We start from the raw sequence: 19,166 nt of genomic DNA on the forward strand, positions 1-19,166 counted from the left end.
CTGCCTTTGACAAACATCCGCGTACATCGTTGCATTTGCAGTGTGCTCGTATAACAGCAGTTATAGTAAGTAAATACTGTTATATAATGAAATATCATGAAATAATGTTGTGTGTTTAAAAAATATGATGTAAATCATTTTAAGTACTATATATGAATATATTATGGTTTGAAATGAAAATGTCCCGTTCTGTTAGCTCCACTAACCATATAGTAGTTCTTTGTAGTTCTATAATTACAGACTGTAGTCCATCTGTTTCTCTGTATATTGCGCTATCCTGCTTTCACCCTGTTCTTCAATGCTCAGGACCTCACAGGCCTACCACAGAGCAGCTAGTGTTTGAGTGGTGGGTCATTCTCAGCACTTCAGCGACATTGACAGTCATGGTGGTGGCATTTTAGTGTGTGTTGCACTGCAATTACACACTCCTACCTAGCTGGTCCACCTTGTAGATGTAAAGTCAGAGACAGAAGCTCATCCGTTGCTGCACAGCTTGCGTTGGTCATTGAGCATTGAAGAACAGGGTGAAAGGAGAATAACAACGTATTCAAGCTACAAAAGCCTCCTATATGGTAAGTGGAGCTGATAGAATGGGCCAGGTTCGTTCCAACCCAGCTAGATAGACAGAAGGACAGACAGATAGATCATTGGTTCAAAGTCACTCACCATTCTCCCCAACGGGAACCGCCTGAAATGGGATGATGCTTAAAAAAAATTGGTCCTGTTCTTTTCGATAGGAGGGGAGTGGGTAAAACTAGATGGCTTTGCTGTTGAATCTTCCGTCAATAGCTCCTCACCAGGTAAGCTCTACATTTATTTTACGCAATTGACAAGTATTTTAGGTCTGTTTGATTAGATACATCAGTATGAATGGGTATTGGGTATCTTTTGATGTCTTTTAACATTTCTTTGTAAGCAAGCAACCAAATATGAACACTAAAAGCGAAGGGGAAAAACATATGAAGCATGTGAAAGGTAATGTTTGGGTAAGGGTGTCTTCCTTGGTAAGATAATGCCTTCCTTGATTACCATTACAGATTTAGCACAGATGGAGATGGTAAAAGTGTGTCTATTCACTGTTTGTTTAGTCTGCTACTAACATAACGTCACACTGTGCTGTACTGCCTCCCTTGTTTATGGTGGCATTGCGTCGCATTTATTCTTGAGAATGTGCACAACTTACGATCCATACAATGCTGGATGCACAGGGCATATGTAACTATATCACAGCCCCAAAGTTGCATCAAGGCACGGGAGAGGCTAGTGAAGAACTCACAAAGCAGCAGGGTTAATCTTCCACACTGATCAGCTTGGTTTACCTGTTTGAGCTCTTAGGGTGGAGCAAGAAATATTTAGTGGAAAGGATTTCCCTCTTACGACTGGGAGTTGTATTTGGATGCAGTAGCTCCAATCGCCGGATTTCCAGGGAAGACAGTGGCAGTCTTAACAGTTGCAAATTTGTTAAATCATTTTATTAATCCAGCAAGCATGCATGCAGCCAAACTATGTGCATGTTACCTCTCCAAGGGGATTGAGAAGGAATCTGTTGATGTCAACCAAATGAGAAGTGCTCCCAGGAGTAAATGAGGCAAAAGAGAAACAAAATGAATAGCTGTAGCAGTCCTACTGGCTGTCCCTCAGATTTAGTCACTGCTTTCATCAGTCTTCACATACCTTTATAATTACTTTGGAGGGTTGTAGATACCATTGTTTACATTTGCACACATCATATTACTACTCCCATTATTGGGATATTAAGTGCACTCCCAGTACACCCCGCATTATCCCCTTATAACAGAATTCATATTTCTGATACAGTTAGACTGCAGTCTTTACCTGGCATAGGGCTGGCAGTGCATTCACTTTTCCATTATATTGACTCATAATTGCTGACTTTGCTGTAGTAATTTCCACAACATTGCTCTAATATGATGTATTAATACATTTTTCTGCTTTGTTATATCAGCTGTTGGTGTAAAGAAACCACGGTCTCCAGGGTATTGTTGAATGTATTTTATTGTCTTGTTTTTGCTTCTTTTTTGCACACCAACTGTATCACCAAAGGTTTTTCAGGAAAGCATCAATATGGTTATTATAGGTAGATGTCATTACCTAAGATATTTTCATGTATATGTGACAACATTTGTTGTGAAAAAAAATATATATTTTTTTTTTTTTAATTAAACTGAGCAGATTTCTAGATTTTAAATGCAATACCAGGAATAGAATATAGCTATTTCAGCGCAGCAGTCCAAATCTAAACATGCTGATATTTATTTACCTTCTTCCACAGTACCCTGGAATGGCCATTAAGCCTGCAGATCAATTATCAACTGTTTGAATACATTTGAGTATATAGTTACAGTGCATGCGAGTTACAGTGCATGCATTGAACCATGTGTTCATCCTGCATAGTAAAATACACTATGTGGACAAAAGTATTGGGACACCTACACATTACATCTACAGAAGCTTTTATAATGTCCCATTCTAAACCCATTGCCATTAATATGAAGAATGAAACTCTGCAGTTATTGAGTCAGGTGATACTTTGGTGTCTTCTATGCACTATGCTCCTTAGCACTATGTGACTTCACTCTGTAATTTTACGTGGTCTGCTACTTTGTGGCTGAGTTGCTGTGGTTCCTAAACACTTTTTAGCAAATACCACTAACAGCTAATGGTGGGATATCTAAAAAGGAAGACATTTTATCAACAGATTTGTTGCAATGGTGGCATCCTATTACATACAGAAGCACACTGGAATACAGTGAGCTCTTCAGAACGACCCATTCTTCCATTAATGTGTGTAAAGGCAGACTGCATGGCTAGGTGCTTGATTTTATACACCTGTGGCAATGGGACTGAATTAAACACCTGAATTCAATGCTTAGGATGTGTGTCCCAATACTTTGTCCATATAGTGTATGTAAGAGTGTAGAGGTAGATGCACTATAGTGTAGAGTGTAGAGAGATTTCTTACTGATGTTGAAGGCTTTCTGTCTTGTTGGATGCACTGTGTTTTTCCCTCAGTGAGTGTATGAGCTCATTCAGAGTGCAGATACTTTTTAAAGGTGTGTGCAATCATATACTGTATGGACTAGGGAGTGATAAATGGTGCCATGTTTACATAGTATGTCAGATGATTCTGAAACATCATGGAAACGTGTGGCTTCTTGGGAACATTTTTTTTTAGCTTTTTTGAAACTTAATCTGTGCGTCAAGTTTCATCATGCGTAAGTGCTTGTGTAACAGCATTCAAATGTGACACACAGGATTAAACAATGGGCTTTTGCTGTAAGACCAGGTGTGAACGCATGCAGAGAGCCAGGCCACGTAGAAACCCAGCTGAGTACGCACATAGCTGGACTAAATCAGCTGTGCTGGCCGCTGGAGCTGGCCATTCCACCCTGAACCTGCCAAAAGGGAAGACGGAGTGCAGGGAGACACATACCACAAAGACCCAGAGAGAGAGAGAGGGAGAGAAAGAAGGAGACAGGGGGAAATAATGAAGCAGATGGAGAGAGAGAAAGAGCGAGTGAGAGAGAGAGATGCACTGCCTGTTGCTCAAAGGCCAGTGATATGTGAGCCTGATTCAGCTGTGTTGGCTAGACTCTTTGAAAGGGAAGTAGGGGTACAGTACGTGTCTGTTTGTGTGCATAAGGGGAAAGGAGTAGCTGTTACTGTCATTTAAGTGTGTTTCATGACCAGACTGCTCTCATTCACTGCTTTACCATTCATTTCTTTGGTGGCTTTGCTGTACCCAGAGCAGTCGAGCCAGAGTGAGCACGTTGAAGCACTGCCTCTTAGAATGTGCGAGAGTGGAAAAAGCAGCTTGAGTTACACCAACGCTCTCTGGCCAGGGTGAAGAGATGATTCCTGCTCGCTTTCTCACCCTCTTTCACTCTCTCTTTTTCCTTCTTCCTTCGCTCACTTCTTTTCTTCTTTTCCAAGAACTCATTCACCCCTGTAGAAACCAACAGCAATACATACATGTCTCTTCAGCTTAAGCATATACACTATATGGACAAAAGTATTAAGACACATTCACTGTTACTTCTGCAATAAAGGGTATATAAAAGGAGTTAATCCTGCTTTTGTTGGAGTAACTGTCTCCACTGTCCAGGGAATAAGGCTTTCTACTAGATTTTGGAAGAACATTGCTGTGAGGAGTTGATTGCATTCAGCACCAAAAACTTAGTGAGGTCAGGTTGTTGGATAAACACCACCCCACCTCACCCCCACCTCCCCAGCTTATCCCAAAAGTATTGGATGGCGCACCACCATCATTCCAGAGAACATGGTTCCACTGCTCCACAGCTCAGTGCTGGGGGGCTTTATACCTCGCTAGCCCATGCCTGGCAATAGACATGGTGCCAATAGGTTCATGTTTATCTGCTCCATGTTTGAGTCCTGTTCCATTGGCAGTACTTCTCTAAAGGTACTGGAGAATCTGTGTGTGTGTGTGTGTGTGTGTGCATTTGCACACCTGAGTCAGCAGTAGGTGCAACTTAAATCAGCTTAGACTGGAGATGGAAGGATCGCACTGCTGGGTATCGGTATCGGCTGCAGCTCCTTATTCAACTGCTAGATAGCAATATGCACCTCATGCACAGCTGCAGAAACCCATTAAATACAGTGTTGAATCCGCCACAACCCTACACACACTGATTTGAATGAACTGAATTGGGGGTATTAGAAAAGATATCACAAGCTCTTGGCACTCAGGACTGGATATGTGCACCATTGCTATACACCACACAGATACAAAATCCTTCTTTGGCAATCCAAGTGATTAGCCTGGTGTTGCTGTAAGAAACTCTGATTAGTCTTCGTTTGAATTCCGTGATGGTGGCAGTTGACCTGCCATACTCAGCCCTGAAGACAAAGTGACATTATGTCCAACGAGGAAGTCAAACTAGAGTCAGTCATCTGAGAATGATTACAGAGGGAGAAAGGAGGATGGGGCCTTGCGGGGGAATGTTTCTCATTACACTCTCAGTAATATTAACTAGCATGGCAATAAGAAGAGGAAGAAGAGATGGAGGGGGAGACAGAGGAATGGGGATAAAAATGAGCGTGAGACAGTTTTAAAAGAGAGAGAAAGAGGAAGACTGTCTGGCTGTGTGATATGCTGGCCAAGTCCAGTCAGATGGGGAATTGCATTTGAAAAACAGGGATAAAGAAGTGAGAGAGCAGATGACTGGAAGACTGTGTGGTCCTCGATGGCTTTAAACTCAGATAAACAAATCTCCACAGGGTTACTAAATCTCTAACACATGCTACATGTCTTCTTTCTCTCTCAATCACTCTCCATCCTGAGAAAGTCATGCCTTAGGTCTAACATCACAATGAGGTGGTTTTGGCTTTGCTAGAATGGCTAATCAACATTTTTTCAGGACTATTCAGGCTTCGTAAAGCTATGTGAAAAATCATTTCCAGAAGAGTCGTAGAAAGTCTCATTATGGTCTTAAAATGTAATAATGAATAGCATGATGTCAACCAGTTGCCTTTAACCAGTTTCCTGAGTGAGATATGACAGAGCATGAAAAAAACTATTTTCTGCTAACCCATCCCTGAAGTGGATTTTAAATAAACCATAATAATGACCTCCAACACCAGTAACAGCTGTGTTTCTTTCATCAGGGAGAAGGATGTCAGAGATATCCACTCAAACGAACCAGAGGCCAGCAGTGCAGCAGAGAGCACCACAGTCCTCTTCAGGCCATGAGGCTCCAAACAGAGGTGGATATCTCCCCATCCGTCCACAATCCAAACACAGACTGGACCTCAGTCAGCCCCAGGCTGACCAACGCAACAAGCCCAAACTCGGTGAGAACATGAGCATGTGCCTTCTAAAAACAGCAAATATGACGTCTGATTCTGTAGATCACCTGAAACCTTTCCACCTGAAAAGTTTAATACACTGTAAATAAAGATTTCTTTAACTTGAAACTTATGACATTTGAAACATATATGGTGTGGATAACAGTACAGAATGCTCATGATTTCAGGAGTTTTACAATATAAATAATAAATAAATAAATATACAGTACACAAGCATTCACCTCATAATCAAGAAATTGATTTGGTTTGATTTGATATGATTCATCAAGGGATGCTATACTGATATTTTTAATCATAATAAAGTGTAGAGTTAGTAGCTAAATGTCGATTGGGTTATGTTTTGAAGCAAGCCAAATTATTTGCAAGATAAATGGAGTTACTTAAAATAAAAAATTGAACATTGAACAAGTGAATAAAAATATATAATTAAAAGATATGTGCAAGAAATAATTCTAAAATTAATTCTAAAATCTAAAATTACACCTTTAAGATGCTGACTGTTTACAGTTTACAGGAATTCAGTAGCTTACATGCTTTTAAGAGTGATTTGGTACATTTGTATTGTTAGTGTATTAAAATGATAATGATACGTGGCCATATCTGGTATCCCCTTCTGCTCGTAGCATCTGAGTCCGTCTATGTGGTATCACTGCAGGCACAGAACGGCCTACGGAGGATTCCACAAGGCAACAAGGCCGCCATAACCAAAATCCATCCAGGTTTGGAACAATTCATACTATCACCACGCAAAACTGTTCATTCACCTCATTCAGCGCTCATAAACATCACGTTAAGAGTCACTTTATGATCATTCTATAATCACAAGATTATCTCTTCACTTTGAAGGTTTTAGAGAAGAGCTGAAAAGGCCCTTAAATTCAGGGCTAAATTCAAGGAAATCCATAATTTCAATCATTCCCCTAACCATAAATCCAAACCAATCCCATTTATCAGAACCTGAGGAGGTGGAAGACGCAAAGGATGTGACCGTAAGAGTTCTGTCTCCACAATCTGTTGTCATCACATGGGTGGACCCACTTGTGGAGAAGCGGAAGAGCATTCCTGAAGGCTCCAGGTGAGATATGGTTGACCAGAATCATTTACAATAGGTCATTTGTGTTAGTTTTGCAGTTTTTATCGGTTTGTTCGTCAGTCTTAATGCAAACGTTTGCTGAATGAATGAATGTAAATGGTTTGACATGTATTTGTATGATGGAGGAATACAGGGAGCTACAGTTTTAGCACTAAATGTATTTGTTTTTGTGCAGGCATTACACAGTGAGATACAGAGAGAAAGGAGAATCTGCTCGGTGGGAATATAAGGAGACCACCCAGAGGCGAATGATCATTGAATCGCTTTCTGCAGATGGAATGTATGAGTTCGCTATTCGAATCTCCCAGGGAGAGCAGCAAGGAAAGTGGACTGCATCTGTATTTCAGAGGACTCCTGAAGCAGGTAGATTTGAATCAGGGATCATGGTGGTCCCTTATTCAGGGTCAAATATTTCAAATAAAAAGTAATGAGTTGAAAGTAGTTTGGAAAATATACTACACACTGTGATAATGGCAAATGAACATGATGAATAAAGTAATTTGTAATTCCATATAAACTTGTTCTGATCATTTTTGATGGGCATTCTTTAAAAAGCAATGCCTAATAAAAAAAAGTGCTGTGATAGAATCTGTCAATGTGCACTTTGAAACCAATGCATTTTTTATGTCAAAATTGCTAAATAACGTGACAAAATCATTGAAGTCAAGTATAGCACACATATACACACTTTTATACACATACAGTGGGGAAAAAAGTATTTAGTCAGTCACCAATTGTGCAAGTTCTCCCACTTAAAAAGATGAAAGAGGCCTGTAATTGACATCATAGGTAGACCACAACTATGAGAGACAAAATGAGAAACAAAAATTCAGAAAAATCACATTGTCTGATTTTTAAAGAATTTATTTGCAAATAATGGTGGAAAATAAGTATTTGGTCAATAACAAAAGTTCATCTCAATACTTTGTTATATATCCTTTGTTGGCAATGACAGAGGTCAAACATTTTCTGTAAGCCTTCACAACGTTGGCACACACCGTTGCTGGTATGTTGGCCCAGTCCCCCATGCAGATCTCCTCTAGAGCAGTGATGTTTTGGGGCTGTCGGTGGGCAACACGGATTTTCAACTCCCTCCAAAGGTATTCTATGGGGTTAAGATCTGGAGACTGGCTAGGCCACTCCAGGACCTTGAAATGCTTCTTACGAAGCCACTCCTTTGTTGCCCTGGCAGTGTGCTTGGGATCATTGTCATGCTGAAAGACCCAGCCACGTTTCATCTTCAGTGCCCTTGCTGATGGAAGGAAGTTTGCACTCAGAATCTCACAATACATGGCCCCATTCATTCTTTCATGTACACGGACCAGTCGTCCTAGTCCCTTTGCAGAGAAACAGCCCCAAAGCATGATGTTGCCACCCCCATGCTTCACAGTTGGTATGGTGTTCTTTGAATGCAACTCAGCATTCACTCTCCTCCAAACACAACAAGTTGTGTTTGTAGCAAACAGTTCTACTTTGGTTTCATCTGACCATAAGACATTCTCCCAATACTCTTCCGGAACATCCAAATGCTCTCTAGCAAACTTCAGACGCGCCCGGATATGTACTGGCTTAAGCAGGGGAACACGTCTGGCACTGCAAGATCTGAGTCCTTGGCGGCGTAGTGTGTTACTGACGGTAGTCTTTGTAACGTTGGTCCCAGCATCTGCAGGTCATTCACTAGGTCCCCCCGTGTGGTTCTGGGATTTTTGCTCACCGTTCTTGTGATCATTTTGACCCCATGGGCTGAGATTTTGCGTGGAGCCCCTGATTCCTGAGGGAGATTAGCAGTGGTCTTGTAGGTCTCCCATTTTCCCAGTAGATTTCTTCACACTAAGCTGCTTGCCTATTGCAGATTCAATCTTCCCAGCCTGGTGCAGGTCTACAATTTTGTTTCTGGCGTCCTTCGACAGCTCTTTGGTCTTCACCATAGTGGAGTTTGGAGTGTGACTGTTTGAGGTTGTGGGCAGGTGTCTTTTGGACTGTTAACGAGTTCAAACAGGTGTCATTAATACAGGTAATGAGTGGAGGACAGAGAAGCCTCTTAAAGACGAAGTTACAGGTCTGTGACAGCCAGAAATCTTGCTTGTTTGTAGGTGACCAAATACTTATTTTCCACCATTATTTGCAAATAAATTCTTTAAAAATCTGATTTTTAAATCAATGTGATTTTCAGAATTTTTTTTCTCATTTTGTCTCTCATAGTTGAGGTCTACCAATGATGTCAATTACAGGCCTCTCTCATCTTTTTAAGTGGGAGAACTTGCACAATTGGTGACTGACTAAATACTTTTCCCCCACTGTATGCTTGCTTTTGCAAGTCTTGCCTTAGAGTTTTGTAATTAATGCAGTATGTCATAACTGCCGCTATGTAACGGTTCATTGAGGTGTCACCGTTTACTGCCTGCTTGCCTGTTTGGAAGGCTAACGATGACTTCATTACTCAATTTCCTGGAAAACCTATAGCTGCGTTTTGTTTCCATCTAAAAAATCTTCTGGTTCAAAACACATTAAATGCCCAGAGCCCAGGCTCTATAATGCTGCATGCACCTCCTTCTGTTTGGCAACGTACATTGTCAATCCTGACCCTCTCCTCTATAATGTGCAGTTCCCTCTGGACCTCCTGAGAACTTCCAGGTGAAACCACTTAGAGGGAAAGGCACTGCTGTCACAGCAACATGGGATCAGCCTGAAGAGCCCAATGGTAAAATAAGAGGTGAGACTTCATATTTATCCCTGTTTTTTTTACTGTTAACACATTGTCACTACCTACAATAGTCTGTGAAGAATATAGGTAGCACTCTTCTGAAACACAGCTAACTGGTGTAGTTTAATTGCACTTCTGGGGTGAATAAAAGTCTAAGAGATTGGATCTTCACCAAATTATAGATACAAATAAATCACTTTTTTCTGCTTCTACACACTAGACACCTTGTATTAGCCAAAGCACTATTGGCAAGAACTTCGTATTCTGCTTTCCAGTCTGGTTTGTTTTCCTTGGCATACCTTTTTGTGGTCTAGGCTTGAATGTGGAAATTTTACTGCAGTAGGTCCTGTCCAAATTAAATTGACCAGACACACTGATGTCTGATTTTCTTCCAGAGTATATTCTCTCCTATGCTCCAGCCATGAGACCCTTCGGAGCAAAGTCAGTCACATACCAGGGCACTACCAACTCTGCAACCATAGATGGACTGATTCCAGGGGATCGCTATATCTTTAAAATTCGAGCAGTCAACAGGAAAGGACAAGGACCACAGTCTAAAGCCTTCAGTGTTGCAATGCCTGGCAGTAAGTCTCAAAAGTTACGTTTTTCCAATAAAGCAGTGTTATGTCCAATAAAGCAGTGTCTTGCTCCTAAAGTTTGGATGAGTAATTTGTTTTTAAGCCAACACTGAAGGACATGCTTTACTGGACAAGCTGCAGAATCATCACTGACAGTGAAAGAAGCATGTGGACTGAGGTGGTAGAGTATTTATAATTTGTACAGTGTTATGCAATACTCATGAACATTGCCCTGCTGCATTCTCTAGTGACATAGTGCAGTTAGCAGCATGTTGAGCTCAGAGAAGCATTTAGAGAGACACTATTCTCCTTATTTCAAGACAGTGGAGCATTAACATGATCTTGGAACTGTACTGTTGGAATAGTATTTTCAGGTAACAGTGCTACAGAATGTTGCTTTAGATGATGCCAAGAACTAAATATTTAATATTTAAGTGAACTGTACATACTGAGAAATTAAACTTCTGAAATGTTGGTTCTGATTGAAACATGTTTTGCTGCTGCTTTCTTTGTTACCTGTCTTTTGCTGCATTTTCAGTAGACATTTACATTAGGATTTCTAGCAATGTGTTGATTGTAGATTTTCATGAGTGAATAGCTTGTAAGTTCCAGACTGGATCCAGACAACCAAAAAAATATATTTTATTTAATTGAAGTGATAATTCATACATTTGTTGTTATGCCGAGTGTGATGATTACGTCCTTAACTTAAACCCAGCATCCTTTCTTTGTTGCAGCTGGCACCTCTGTTTCAAGACCTCTCACTCACTCCAGGCCAACACACGCTAATGTGGAAAAAATAGAAGAGCCTGATACCCAAACCACTACTGCTCCACCTACAACCAAGAAAACGCGCCCCCTCTCACAGACACGATCTTATCATAGCATTTTCTCTATGAGGAGCTCTGTCAGAAATTCAGGTTCCAGTTCAAGGACATCTTCTAGGTTGCCCCAGTCTGGAAGCATCAAAAAGGAATTGGATGAGGAAGAAACAAAGACAGAAACACCAAAAAAAGATGGACATAGAAATGAAGCTGTTGAGGATACTCAGCCAGAAATTACCAACAATGTACCGTCAAAAACTGAGGAGGAAAAAAACAAGCAATTTTCACCCGAAGCCAAAGAATCTAGTTCCGTTGTCAAAACCCCACAGACGCCGCCGCCAAAAACACCCCCATCCGACTCTCTTTCTAAAAAAACAGACCACCATCCCCATCGCCAGTCTTTTAACTCTCGGATAAGAAGACCACTCTTAGGCAACAGAATTGGTGTTACAGAACATAAATCATCCAGCCCATCTCCTCAAGAACCCAGGTCTGGAACAGACAAAGAGTCTTCATCATCCTCCTCATCAACATCTTCCACTGACTTCTCTTCTTCCTCCTCATCATCAACATCATTGTCAGCCTCTTTACCATCGACAACAAGTCATGGGAGTAATACAGGATCAGGATCAACTAGAGGTCAGAGACATCAGATAGGCCAGCAGAAACCAGGTTCACCCTCTTCTACTTCTACATCACAATCCACAACTGCAACAGGATCCCGGACTTCTGGTAAAAGTGATACCCACTCCATAAACAGCCAGGATACAAAAGAAGGCAAAGAAACATCTCATCAAAATAAAGCAGTAGAGACAAAAAATAAAGAATCGTCACCATCACCTTCACCTTATCAACCTGTTCAACGTTCCACAACAAATTCCTTCTCACACACAGAAAATACTCCACAAGAAATGGAAAACACAAATAATGAGGACAAACATGAAGTTCAGCCTTCTTCTAGAACAAATGTAGGACGAGGTGCTTTTCAAATGAATAGACATTTCAGAAAAACAGGTAGTAGAAGGCAAGAAGTCAGAACTGCTTCTTCTGTAGGTGCAGGGAGTCCAGTTCTGGGAGGAATTCCAACCCATTCAAGTGTTTCAGGAGCACAGGATAGCAGTCCTAAAAAAAAATCACCCCCTACAACTAACCCCTCAAAGCATGGCGTGGATCTAACCCCTGCAAAGCCCACTGTGATCGCTAGACAGAGAGTTTTAACCAGTGAACCGACAACCTCAAATGATCCCATTCACAATGAGCATTCAAAGACTAGCAATGACCATGAAGATGATTACCTTAATAAAGAAACTAGTAATAAAAATGCCGCCTTGGATGTTAAGGAGATTCAGCATCCTCTACAGACCTCTAAGGATCGTTCTCAGCCTGCAGCCACTGTTCCCCGCAGAACAGTTTTGAGTTCTAATGTAAATGCTCGTTTTCCTGTTGTAGGGCCACAGGTCTCTGGTAGGTTGGGCACCCCTGCTAAAAACAACTCCTCTTCTTCATCCAGTTCAACTTCTTTATCCTCTTCTGCCTCGCAGACAGGTATTAGCAGCAATGATAGATTAACCAGTCACATTCCCTTGAGGAAATCACCCTCAATTGAATACTCAAATGGCAATTTGACTGGTTCCTTCTCAGCTCCAGCTCGTAATCCAGTGGTGGGATCAAGATTACGCTATACAAGCAGATCTAAACCTATTTCACAAGGGAAAATTCCACTCAGCAGTTTCAAACCTAAAGGTAAACTTGACATTCTCCAAGTACTGCCTGTCTCTGAAAGCATGCAGTATTTTTTGGTGTTCACATGTTAATAATGAACAAATAAAGATGCAGTATCTCATCTGTTCTCTTCTCTGCAACATAGGAAAAAATGGACGGCCAAATCATACATTTACAAATGGCAAAATGTCTTCTACATCACATGATAATACAAAAGCCAGTGGAATCAAATATATCACTGGCCCTGATGGAACCAGATTGGTGTGTTCACTTAGCTAAGTGCTAATGTTTTATGAAGCTTGCTCTGCCAAAAGACAGCATGACCAAGTCGAAACATTGTTAAAAGATATCTGTATGATGTGTGGTGTATGTTCCTGCCATATGTATTGTTTAATCTTTCTCATGTATTTACAGTGAATGTACCCTCCCTTAGGTTGTAGATCTGGATAAGAAGGTCTTAATGAATGAAGATGGGAAGGTTTTGCAGGATTCTATGGGCCGACCCAGGAAAGTAGTTCTTGGAGAAGACGGGAAAACTGTTTTCGGTATGATTCCTTATGATGCGTAGTCCTGTTTTTACCATCCTGTCCTTTGTTAAAAGGGGCTGAAAGTTTGCAATATGAATCAAGCCACTTTTAATGTTGTTATCCAATAGACGAGCAGGGCACTCCGTTAGTAAACCAGGAGGGCGTGGCTCTGTTTGGTCATGGAAGGGACGGTCGGCCTGTGGTTAACCCTAAAGAGAAGTACCTAACTGTGGGAGGGAAACCAGTAGTGGGCCTGGATCGTCCTAAACCCAGTACAACAACTGCAACCACGACAACCACAACTACCACCACGACAGCCACAACTACAACCCCAACTACGACAACTACTCCTGAACCCACCACAACTGAGATGACAACTCTTGAGCCCACAACCACAGAAGCCTTTCCTACCTGCCCCCCTGGGACATTTTCAAGGCTGGATAAGGATGGTTTCCCTATAATGGATAATGATGGCATACTGGACTGCTACTCAGATGGTGAGTTGTGGAACTTTTTTAACATACAAGAAACACAAGTGGTCGACAAAAAGTGCTCAGTGGTTTAAGATGGAGCTTTACTTGCATATGCAAAGGGCTTTTTTAAGTCATGCCTTGAAAACTTGTTTTACTGTTTAACCTCAAATGTCCTGGGAATGTATTGCAAATGTAGCAGCACAATAATCTCAAGGGTTAAGATCATATTAAAGTGGGTTTGGCTCACCATTAGTACCATATAATTTACTGTTGTGTAACATGATTTATCATTGGAATCTAGTTAGCATCCACAGTTTCCGATCCTCTGTAATTTAGAAGCTAAATCAAATATGTATTTAAACAGGGAAACTAAACCTCTTCCTGTCATTCTTGAGTAGCCACTTGCTGTAGTTAAGAAGACCTCTAATTTCCTGTAGACCCTGTTTACAGCAGATATGCCAGAAGAACTTATGGTGTAGTGGGTAATCCAAATGGTGATCCAAAGGAAGCCAAACACCAAAGAACAGTCTGTACAAAATATAGACTTTTGACAAACTGTTGATATTCTGTCACAAGTACATGCCCCTAACAAAAGGAAGAAACCTTTTATAGACTAAACAAACTTACAAATTTAATGTACATTATGTTTCCAAAGGCTTGTAGACACATTTGTAGTTCTGGGTCATAAACCCATCCCAGACGAACTGGCTGGAGCTCCATCACTCTCAAGGACACAGTCTCACTGTTCTAGAGCCTAATGCCAGAGGGGGCTTTATACTTATCTAGTCAAAACTTGACACTGGGCATGGTCATCTTATGCTCTATGTAGCTTCTCTACGAGGATTATACATGCTGTGGTTTGAAACCTATTGCTGACCTGTATCAGCAATAGGTGCATCTTAAAGTAGTTGGATTCACTGATTTGCAGTGGTCAGTTTACCAGACAGAGATTGATCTTAGTCTGAGACTACGCTTAATCTCTTCCCTAGATCATCACCTTCACTGTGTGTAACCATGCCACAATAACATTCCTTACCAGCTGATCACTAAATACATCTCTGAAATTAATTAGGAGACCAGACTGCCAATTAGGCAGCCATTTTATTTCAGGCATTTCATCAAACAAAGCTGCTAGTACTATGTTGTTTAAATTTTAACAATAACTCTGCATTATTATTATTATTATTATTATTATTATTATTATTATTTCCTTGCATTATTTGAGCAGTTTCTGCAAATAATTGCTCTAAATAGCAATATTTTTATTTGGAATTTAGAGGAAATGTTGTCCATGTTTATGAAATACAATGCAAATGTTAATTTGCCTAAACACATTGCCTATAAATAGTAAAACCAGAGAAACTGATCATGTAGGGTGGTCTCTTAATTTTTTTCGGGGCTGTGTAGATGTCCATATGTTCCCTGTCCAGCCGGTTTTGAAGACCAAAGGGTCTCACTTAATGTGTGGAATTGCTGATTTACTGTTACATTGCGTTGTTGGGTGTGATATATAGAGAACCTGTCAGTAGGTATTATGTTAGAGCGTACAGGTTTCTTTTAATGGTTCTGTATCTCACCCAGCTTCTTTTACAATTAGTATTCTCTGATGCTGAGATGTTAACCAATGCTATTCCTCAAACTGCAGTGGAAGTGCTTACACTTCATGGCTCCTCTGATGTTTAATGAGATGAAGCTAGTATGCTGTGCATTTTGGGGAGTGTTTTGAGCTGCTTGGTAACATATGGTGATGAGTGTGCTGTGCATTCGAGAACCTGCTCCAGTATCTCCTGCCTCACCTACAGAAGCTGGCTCAGGGATTGGACTAGACTCCATGGTTACGATCACCATGGCACCCAGCGATGCTTTTGCTATAGAGGAAGGTATTGGCTGAGTCTGGCTTTTATTGGCTGCTGAGCTTTGTTGAGTGTTTGTCCATTCTTTGCTCTTTTTATTGTGTGTTGTCTGTACAGTGACTCTAGGCCATACTCTGTTTCTTGTATCTTTTGCTTGTTTACTGCTGCGGTTTGGATCACGCCTTCCTTCATTTTCTTTTCCAAAGCAAACTCACTCTGTGTGCTGCATGACTAACTGAAGGAGAATGTCCCAGCTGCCTGGTGCTTAGTGCGAGTCGCCATGGATGATTTTTTGGGGCCGACTTGCTGCATCTAGTGAATGGACCTTGTTGTGTAATTTGATATGTCATTTTATTCGTTTTGTTACGTTCTGCTCCATCATGTATGTATGCTTTAACATCATAGCCACAGTATGGTTGCATTCAAATACTGCTCTTTGTTGGGATCCCTTTGCATGTTTTTCCAAACAACTGCTGTATTGGTTTGATTGGATGAATTAAATGTACCACAGACATGCTGTTGATGGTATCATTGTTCTAAAGGTTGATTATGTGCTGTAACTTCATCTGCTTTGAAATGGGATATATGCAAATAGTAATAACATTGCAACTATGATTAATAATAATAATACTAAAAATAATAATTAATATAATTATTTTACTGCAGTACATAGAACTAACATCACATACAGTTGTATAATATGTGTTTGCACAGCTGGGCAAATGACACATTTTGTAGATTTTTGAAGTGAGAATAAATAAACTCAACCTCCGCAACAAACTATTAATTTAAGAAATTTGCAAGTCCTAAAGCCCATTTTTAAAATATTTGATGATTGAAAAAAGTGGCATGTGCAGTGTCCAACAGTGAGTTCTTAGTAACACCCCCTTTCAGGGCTGCAATATATTGGGATTTTTTAATGCAATATATTTTATTTTTATATTATATGTATATGTATATGTATATTTTATTAAAACATACAGGATTTTTTTTTACCAGAAGCCATCAAATGTCATTATTTCTATTTATTTATTTATTTATCAACATTTTATTTCCAATTTTACCCCATTTACTGCGAGGCCAATTACCTAATCCCTGTTCATGTGAACACTCTCCCCTATCCCTAGCAATGCCCCCAACACTAGGAGACCTCCTAGTGCCACCACCTCTTTTCACATTTCAGCTGATGCAGCTGTAACAGCTAACAGACGCCTAACTGACAACCGGCACACATGTGGGAAGGAAGTGCCATGTGCCCACCCCTGAGAGAGCAAGACCAGTTGTGCTCTCTCGCACTCTGGCTGCTGATGGCAAACAGCATGACCCAGGATTCAAACCATTGATCCTCAGATCACAGTGACAGTGCCTTTGTCTACCTGAGCCCCCAACATGTCTTCATACTAATAATGCACTCTGGGTAAAATAAATGGTTTATCTGCATCTAGTAGGTTTGTCATGGAAAATAACTGTGCAAATCTTCTTTTTGCAGCAAAAAAGTTGCAGGTAATTTACATTAAATCAAACCTGTCATTCTAAAAAAGCACATCCTGTGAGACAACTATAGCAAATGTGCACATCATGATGACAATGCTGAAACCATTTATTGTGCAGCCCTACCCCCTTTGGCAGATATCACAGCTAGGAGTATCTGTTCTGGTTTTAGAGGTGTGATGTAATGAAGTAGAACTACTTTACTAATGTACTTAAATAGTAAAATGCTGTATCTGTTCTCTACAGGAGGATTATTTTTATACTCTCAGTTCCACTTTTACTATATATTTTGGATGAGTTTAATACTTTTAGTTTAATACTTCTTTAAAATACTTTGGTATTTTAAAAATGGTACGAATCATTTCAAACCCATATTATCACCGGCAGAGCGGTAAATAGCGCTGTCACTGTTTTTGATGAAGCCGCCTCAACATTGAGCAAAACAAGCGATTAAGCCGTGAGCGCACATGCTGCCGTTCTCCCTTCACTCCACTGCTTCCATTCCAAGATGGAAGATCCACCAGAAGAAACGTCATCTTCACCACCTTCAAATACTTGTATGTGGCCTAATGGCCTGAGATCTAAGTGTAGTTTTGTTTGCAGAGAGTGAAGCTCAGTGTTTTAAAGTGCTCTTCACACTGGTTTTTACACATGAAACACTTGTATGTGGCAAGTTGCTGTCAGTTCTGTTCAGCCTTTCTTTTGGGCGAGTTTGTTCAGAGAGTTAATTGGAGACTGCATGTACCTGCACTCTGTCCTGTACATTCCTGTCCTTGTACTACAGCCAAAGGAATTGTGATAGTCCTTAAGTCTCATCATTTGAACTAATATAAACAATGATATTCAAACATTTGACTGCTTTCTGTAATAACTACAGAACACAATACTGTAAATGTACTTTTACTTTAGTAGTACATTTTAGAATAAACTACAAAACATGTTGAATACGTTAGGATTTCTACTTAAGTATGGGGCTTAAAGAGCACTTCTACTTCTACTCACATCATTTTTGAAAGAGCACTTGTTCTTATACTCAAGTCTGGGTCTGTAGTACTTTATACATGTATGCTGGTTTTAGGAATTATTTAGGAATGCTTGTAATTCTGTGATCCTTGGGCCAAATGATTGTTTTAGCTTCATATATGTGTCACATTTGCTTTAATATTTTACTGATATTTAGTGGAATTCATTTATCTACTGGTATGGTGTTTCCTGTACCACTGGCCGCCACAAAACCCCAAAGCATAATTGATACACCCCATTCATAGCAGTTGGCAAGGTGTTCTTATATGTTGATCTTTTTTTTTCTTATTGTGTATTTTTAAGATAATCAAATATAAAGTAACTACTTAGGCTAAATTTGCTGCTCAGGTTCTGTCTGATTCTTTTCACCTCAAAAATATGTAACATAATTATACACATTTGCCCAGTATGTCCAAACTTTTGAATACAAGTGCATTTAAAATGTGTGTAATAGAAGTCAGATGAGCAGATAATGACCCAAAGTTTTATGCCGTCATTTAGAAATGTTCTTTTACCCTACAGATGAGTTTTGGATGGAGACCACGGTGTTCCCCTCCACAACTGAGCTGCCCACTACCACCACTACCACCACCACCACCACCACCACCACCACCACTCAGCCCCCCACTCCTGAGACACGGCAGCTTAACAACACCCCTTCTTCAGAGTTTGATGTGACCGGCAAGAAACGATTCACAGGTAACCTATTCATGTGTGTGAATCTTAAACAATGTTTCCATTGAATTTGTAGGTTTGAAAAAGCATTTAACAGTTTAAATTAAATTAAAGCCCAGCCTTTCATTGGTATGGCATCCTGTCAGCAATTCGTCCATTGTCTCAGATAGCGTTGCATCTTGGTCTACAGCAGGAGGCCATTTGAGGAGGCCGTTGACTTTACAGTCTCTGAGGGCTCAGGTTGTTTCATGTGGGCAGCTTCTGTAGGAAATATCTCAGAATGCCTGAGTGAAGGCATTTAAACATAACATTATAAATAATCTGAGAGTCTGTGGGATGTGGCTCCCTGCCCAGAG

The 19,166-nt window shown here is 40.4% G+C and overlaps 1 protein-coding gene across 3 annotated transcripts in view; it reads left to right on the top strand.

Moving 5' to 3' along the window:
• Positions 1-19,166, top strand: part of fndc1 (fibronectin type III domain containing 1) — a 53,585-nt gene that overhangs the window by 17,352 nt on the left and 17,067 nt on the right. The window contains exons 4-17 of one of the 3 annotated variants that reach the window (XM_072684128.1): positions 738-800; positions 5,647-5,832; positions 6,471-6,566; positions 6,802-6,922; positions 7,116-7,303; positions 9,546-9,653; positions 10,040-10,228; positions 10,960-12,591; positions 12,688-12,789; positions 12,914-13,029; positions 13,202-13,313; positions 13,424-13,792; positions 15,571-15,648; positions 18,658-18,834. In XM_072684128.1, coding sequence (XP_072540229.1) covers positions 738-800; positions 5,647-5,832; positions 6,471-6,566; positions 6,802-6,922; positions 7,116-7,303; positions 9,546-9,653; positions 10,040-10,228; positions 10,960-12,591; positions 12,688-12,789; positions 12,914-13,029; positions 13,202-13,313; positions 13,424-13,792; positions 15,571-15,648; positions 18,658-18,834 — 3,537 coding nt within the window. Of the gene's footprint in view, positions 1-737; positions 801-5,646; positions 5,833-6,470; positions 6,567-6,801; positions 6,923-7,115; positions 7,304-9,545; positions 9,654-10,039; positions 10,229-10,959; positions 12,790-12,913; positions 13,030-13,201; positions 13,314-13,423; positions 13,793-15,570; positions 15,649-18,657; positions 18,835-19,166 lie in introns of all 3 variants that reach the window. The other 2 variants (XM_072684119.1, XM_072684138.1) reach the window with 2 other exon arrangements.

The sequence above is a fragment of the Salminus brasiliensis genome, chromosome 1 (assembly GCF_030463535.1).
Source record: "Salminus brasiliensis chromosome 1, fSalBra1.hap2, whole genome shotgun sequence".
Lineage (NCBI taxonomy): Eukaryota > Metazoa > Chordata > Actinopteri > Characiformes > Bryconidae > Salminus > Salminus brasiliensis.